The sequence below is a fragment of the Fonticula alba genome (assembly GCF_000388065.1).
Source record: "Fonticula alba strain ATCC 38817 unplaced genomic scaffold supercont2.19, whole genome shotgun sequence".
Taxonomy (NCBI): Eukaryota; order Rotosphaerida; family Fonticulaceae; genus Fonticula; species Fonticula alba.
The window spans coordinates 110,979-117,163 of record NW_009242989.1 but is presented as its reverse complement, the minus strand read 5'-3'; the positions used below and the strand labels follow the sequence as shown (position 1 = coordinate 117,163).

The 6,185-nt window shown below is 69.8% G+C and overlaps 1 protein-coding gene and 2 non-coding genes across 3 annotated transcripts; 2 read left to right on the top strand and 1 right to left on the bottom strand.

Annotated features, from left to right (window-relative positions):
• The first annotated feature begins 571 nt into the window (after nt 1–571).
• H696_06129 lies at nt 572–644 on the top strand. Its single transcript has one exon. It is a non-coding gene; the product is annotated as a tRNA-Glu (tRNA).
• A 122-nt stretch (nt 645–766) lies between these two features.
• Nucleotides 767–838, top strand: H696_06128. Its single transcript has one exon. It is a non-coding gene; the product is annotated as a tRNA-Gln (tRNA).
• Nucleotides 839–1,663: 825 nt separating this feature from the next.
• H696_06127 (hypothetical protein) lies at nt 1,664–5,273 on the bottom strand (the record flags this gene model as incomplete). The annotated part of the gene is made up of 3 exons (XM_009499886.1): nt 1,664–2,510; nt 2,575–3,292; nt 3,854–5,273. 3 exons carry the CDS (start codon nt 5,271–5,273, stop codon nt 1,664–1,666), a joined length of 2,985 nt encoding a protein of 994 aa, XP_009498161.1.
• Nucleotides 5,274–6,185: the final 912 nt, after the last annotated feature.

Below are 6,185 nucleotides of genomic sequence, written 5' to 3'. Positions count from 1 at the left end.
CCCCCCCCCCCCCCCCCCCCCCCCCCCCCCCCCCCCCCCCCCCCCCCCCCCCCCCCCCGCCCCCCCCCCCCCCCCTCGGCCGCGGCGTCGAGCACTTGGCCGGGTCCCCTCCCACACCCCCAGCCTGAGGCTCGGCTTCCCTGCTCTCTGTCGCACCCGCCGCCGCCTCTCCGCCGCGGTGGGGTCATCATGATGCATGTCGCCGCCGTCCGGGTCCCCCTTTCGGATGAGGCCAGGCACGTCCACCGGCCGCCGTGGCTCGGCCTCCCTCTTCCCCCAGGGGCGTCTTTCGCCCCTCCGCGCGACATTCCCCCGCCACCAGGCCCTCGGGGTCCGTCTCATTCCCCGATGTCCGTCGGCCAAGGGAGGGGCCGGCTGGGCGTCGGGTCGCGCGTCCACGGCGGCCGGCTTCGGACTCCCCCCCGCCTCCCCCCCCCCCCATCCATGCACATGGGCGATCTCCCCGCAGGGCACCGCCTCCCGCGGGTCTCCACGCCCAGGTGCATGGACCGGATCCAAGGCCGCTCGGCAAGGGTACAAAAGCCACGCCCTCCCCGAGGTTACCCATGACTCCCATATAGTCTAGGTGGTTAGGATACGTGGCTCTCACCCACGAGACCCGGGTTCGAGTCCCGGTATGGGAATTCTTTTTCCCGGGGGCGCCTCCGCGCGCGACACGCCGTTCCTTTTGCTCCGGGCGGTCCTTTTTCGGGGCAGCAAAAGCACGCGCTTTTGTATCCCCTCCGCGGGGGGACCGCGGCACGGCGGTTGAGTGGTGTAATGGTTATCACGGCAGACTCTGAATCTGTCAATCCGAGTTCGATTCTCGGCTCGACCTGCTCTTTTTCGTTGGAGGCCCGTCTTTTGCCGTCCCTGGCCGGGGGGGGGGGGGGCTCCGGCGCGCATGCTCGGGCGATCGGGGAGCCCCCGGGCCGGCGGCGCGCGGCCCCATCCCGCTTGCCCCCTTCCTGCGCCTCGGGCCCGGGCCGGGGCCGTTCTCTCTTCCGCCGGCAGGAGGCCGCCCATCGGGATGGCATCTGCCCGGCATCGCCGCCACAGGGTCTCATAATACCGGCCACGGGGCAGGATCCCGGCGGGCGCCCGCGGCCGGGGTGACCCGCCGCCCCCCCCGGCCGGGCTTTTCATGCGCTGCGGGCTCGTCGTCAGCAAGAAGCCCGATGCCCCTTCCGGGCCCCGGTGCACGGCCTTCCCCGTCCTCGGCGGCCGGGACCTTGTGTAGCTAGCGAGCGGGGGCTCTGAATACACCAAGACACCCCCAGATGTGACTTCGGCCCCCGCCCCGCCTGCGCCCCGGTCGCTGGCGCAACGGGACCTCTGGCGCTGCCCCGTCGGCCGGATGCACCTTAGCCGCGGGCGCCCACCACAGGCAGGCGCCGCCGCCGCCGTGCCTCTCGCCTTGGCGCATGGCCCGCGCGGAAAAGGGGCCACGGGTCCCGATCGACACTCTCCGGCCAAGGGCGCACTCAAAGATGGTGTATTGTCGGGGCGGCATCGGAGAAAGGCGGAGCGCCCAGCAGACGCTCCCCAGATCGTGGTGGGGCAATCGCACTTCCGCACTTCCGCACTTCCGCACGCTCCCAAATGTCCCGAGGCCATCGGCCACGCTTTGCCAAGCCACCTTTTGAGACCACGCGGCGCGCCATCAGACCACACAATCGGCCGACGTCGGCCCGGTGCACCCGCCAAGGCAGGACCCATGGCAGGGCTTGCACCAGATGCCGAAAGTCCGCGCAGGGCAATCGGCCTTGAAGGCCACGCGCTGGACATCGCCCGCCTGGTTCACCGCAAGCAGGGTGGCAAAGTGCCCGGCACGCAGGTCGGCCGCGTGCATCACCACATCCTGCATCTGGGCCAGGCCCAATTCCCGGTAAGGGTCTTCGTGGAAGAAGGCCGGCAGCAGGTGGCACTGGTTCTGGCTGTTCGGCAGGCACTGGACCACCGCCATGCCCAGCACCCGGTCCGACAGCAAGACCAAGGCGGCCGGGAATTCCGGGTCACTGGTCACCAGCTCCGCCAGCAGGCAGCGCTCATTGACCGGCTGGAGGTACGGCTTGCCGAGGACCTGCCTCGGCCGGGTGGCATCAAGCAGCTTGCCGGTCAGATACATGCCGCCCTTGGTGGCCATGGCCACCACCCACGAGCCGTACTCGGTGCCGCTGAACACCGTGTCATACCGCAGGACGGTGGAGTCGGCCTCCCGTACCACCGGCACCCGGAAGACCGAATGCCAATAGCCGCTGAAGGAGATGTCCTGCTGGGCCAGGAGCTCGGTCCTCGGGTCGTTGGCCGCCAGGTCCTTCTTGTAGAGGGCCACCGTCTTGAAGCTGTCCAGCGTCAGGACCATGCTGAGCCCCGGCAAGTCCGCCACCGCATGGACATCCCGCACGATGTGGTGCTCGAAGGCGGCCTGCGAGCCGACCTTCCGCAGCCGGACCACGTGGCGGCCGCTGGTGGATGTGGCGATCGGAATGAGAATCTCCATCGTGGAGCTGGCGCTGTGCATGTCATAGCACTTGGTTATTTCCATGCCCGGGCCCAAGATCGGAAGAGCACACGTCCTTCCGCAGCCGGACCACGTGGCGGCCGCTGGTGGATGTGGCGATCGGAATGAGAATCTCCATCGTGGAGCTGGCGCTGTGCATGTCATAGCACTTGGTTATTTCCATGCCCGGGCCCAGGTCCACCACCGTGGCATCGGACACGGTGCATGGCGTCGGGCTGCCAAACGCCGGGAAGGAGCACGTCACGAAGACCACCGAAATGCGACTCCCACAGGAGACAATGGCCAGCTGCTCGTCGCTGTACCTGAGCCCAGGGAATGGGCCCAGCTCGCGCAGCCGGGGCTCCATGCTCCGGCCGCTGAGACTCGCCACGCGGGCCATGGGCGCCGGGCTGGCCGCCGACAGGTTGCTCAGGGTCGACAGCAGCACCTCCCCGGTATCCGTCAGCAGGAGGGCCCCCTCTCGCGGGAGGTCCGGATTGAGGCGAGACTCCGGTCGAAGCATCAGCCGCGATTGGCTGTTCAACAGCAGGTGCGTCGCGGCCATGCCCACCACGCGCACGGGTGTCGATGAGCCCGACACCCGGGGGGCATATGCTCCCAGGGACATGTCCATGCCGAGGGCCCCGCTCGGCAGCCGGGCCTGGCTCTTCACGCACAGCCTGCCCTCTTGCACATACCCGGGCGAGCAGGCTGCCACGCATGACGCCGGGCCGGCATACGGGCCTTGCTTCACCTCCAGCAGCAGGTCCCCCGCGCACACGGAGCACCCTTCGGAGGCGTTGCACACCAAGCAGCCGGTGCCACAAGGCTTGCAGGGGGTGGTATTTGTGGACCCGACGAGGACGAGGACGAGGACGACGACGGCCGGCGCCGGTGCGAGGCCCGGGGCCAGGGGTGGCCGCGCGCCGCGGCCGTTCCATCGACATTCCCATTCATGGAGCCCCGGCCCCCCACAGGCCGAAGAGCAAGCATACACACCATGGCAGTCAGTAAAGCACGCGCAGCGGGCCATGGCCCGGGCTCCGGACTCGCCCGCCCGGCCCCGGGACCAATGGACGCCACAGCCGGGCATATGCACGGGCGCACAAATGCCGACCCATTTCCACCCCCCCCCCCCTCCGGCGCATTCGTCATGAACCGAACCCGATGCCCGCGCTCGTGGACACATGCACACATGCACACATGCACACATGCACACATTCACACACATTCACACACACACACACACACACACACGGCCATATACACCTACACCCAGCACACACACACACACACACACACACATGCACACAAAGGAGCACGCCCCACCGGCACCGGTCGTCGACGCACTGTCTCGAGTGTCCGCATAGTAGCCCGCGTGGCAGCCGAAGCACAGGGACCGCGAGGCCACCATCGGCGCCATGATGGACCGGGGTTTGCACACCCAGCCGGTGGGACTGGCCCACCAGCCGGGCTCCCCCGGGCAGGCGATGGTGGCGTCGACGCCACACAGGAAGTCCGCCGGGTCGTAGTAGGCCCGCCCCCCGATGACCAGGGTCCAGCGCTTGGACGGGCTGCCGGTCACCGGCAGCAGCAGCAACTGCGTCTTTGCCAGGTCCCACCCGCTGCCAGGCAAACGGACCTGCGTCCAGGTGAAGCTGCCGCCGGCATGGAACCGGACCCGCCACAGGGTGGCCGGCATGGCGGTCGAGGCATCGGCCAGATAGTAGAAGTGCGGTTCGACCGTGGAGCTGTCCACCAGCGGCGCGGCGATCAGGCGCCCGGTGCTGGCGGCCCCCAGGGGCAGCTTCGTCGTGTATCGGGGATTGGACCAGAGCGACGTGAAGCACGTCTTCACCTCGATCTGCCCGAGGACAGTCAATGCCACCATGTCGCCCCCCTGGCAGCTTAGATTGGCCGGCGGCACCAGTCGCGTCAGGACCACCTGCTGCAGGGGCGCCCCCCATGCATACGTGCTTCGGCTCACCGGCCCCGGCTTGGACATGCGCTGATAGGTGTCCAGGCTGTCCAGCAGCGGCACGTAGATCGCCCCGCCGGTCGGCACTTCCACAAACAGATCGGCCGTCGGCTTGACGTGCGTCGTAAAGAGCAACGACTCGAAGGTCCCCGGCATCCCCTCGGTCACCTCCACCCAGAAGATGTCCCAGGCCGGGCCCTTTTCCACCGCCACCAGCAGCGTCACATCCAGCGTGAAGATGTTGAGGAAGCCCTTCAGCACCTGGCCGGTCCCGCCATTCGGGTAGCTGTAGGTGGCGTACCACTCGAGGAGGGCGAATGCCGTGGAGGTGTACTCGAGGATCATGGCAAAGCCCCGGCGCTGGGTGGGCCGCGGGAAAACCAGGAACTCCGCATCGGGCCCCAGCATGGGCCGCATATTGTGCCGCGCGATGTGGTGGCTGACGGTCGTCCGGAATTGCGGGCCCCAGCGGACTTCGCCCTCGGTGGCCGTGCTCACGCCCTGGTAGGTGCTTGCCTGGCTCTTGGCCGGGCCGTCCCACAGCAGGGCATATGTCGAGCCATCGGCCTCGGTGTACAGCTCCGCCTCCGCGGGTCCCGGCACCAGCTTGTCATTGGCCGAGACAAAGCTCAACAGCGTGAAGGGCGGCGTCGAGGACTGCCCGGCCGCCGGCCGGGTCAGCACCAGCGCAAGCGTCGCCACCAACACCGCCAGAAGGTATGCTTGCGCCCGGCGCCGGGCCGTCACCGGGCCCGACTGGGGCCAGGCCCGGCTTCGAGTCGGGGTGTCCATGGGGAAGCAAGCGTGCGCGCGCTCGTGCGTGCGTGCGTGAGGTGGTGCGTCCTGCCGGCAGGGAGGGCGCGAGAGAGAGAGAGAGAGAGAGAGAGAGGCGCGGGTGTATGCTGCCTTCCCGAGTGAGGGGCTCCTTGTCCAGGGGCTGGCTAGCCTTTGGGCAGGGGCGTGTCGAGGGCCGGGGGCTTTTGCGGAGGCAACGAAAGAAAAAGGGATGCCCAAATCGGGCTTGCGAAGGGGAATGCACGAGGTGAGATGTCGGTCCCGGTGGTGCGGCGCGGTCTTCGGCCACCGACGGCGCCGTGGCTTTTATGGCCCTCCCCGCCGGGCTGGGGTGCCTGTGGCCGGCGCCCGGCCCGGCGGCCACCGGCACCGGGCCACCGGCCGTCCCGGGCGCCCGCACGGCCGAAAGAAGCCGCCGCATGTTCTTTCTGGCCCGCGGCCAGCGTGAGTAATAAAGAAGTGGCCCCCGGGTGGGCGCTGGCCGAACGAACAGCTCGCGCCCGCCGGGCCGGGGACCGCATTCGCCGCCGCCGCCGCCCGAAAGGGTCTGCCCGCTGCCGGCCGGGCGCGCCCCGGGGCCCCTTCCCCCGGGCCCAAGGGCCGAGCCGGGGGGCGGGGCGCCCCCCCCCGCCGCGGGGGCCCTCACGAAGCCCCCCCCCCCCCCCCCCCCCCCCCGCCCATCCTCGCGCACCGGGGCCGGCGGCCGGGCTTTTCGACCGCCAGCAGCCACACACCCGCCCGAAGCGCACGCACACCCCCATGCCGGTGCACGGGGCCCTTGCCGGCGCATGGCCCCTCCGGGCGCGATCGACCCGACGGCCGCGGCACCCGGACCATCCAGCCGGGGAGCCGGCCGGCACCCCGGTCCGGGCCCCTGTCCGCGAGGCCAGCCATGGCGCCTGTCGAACG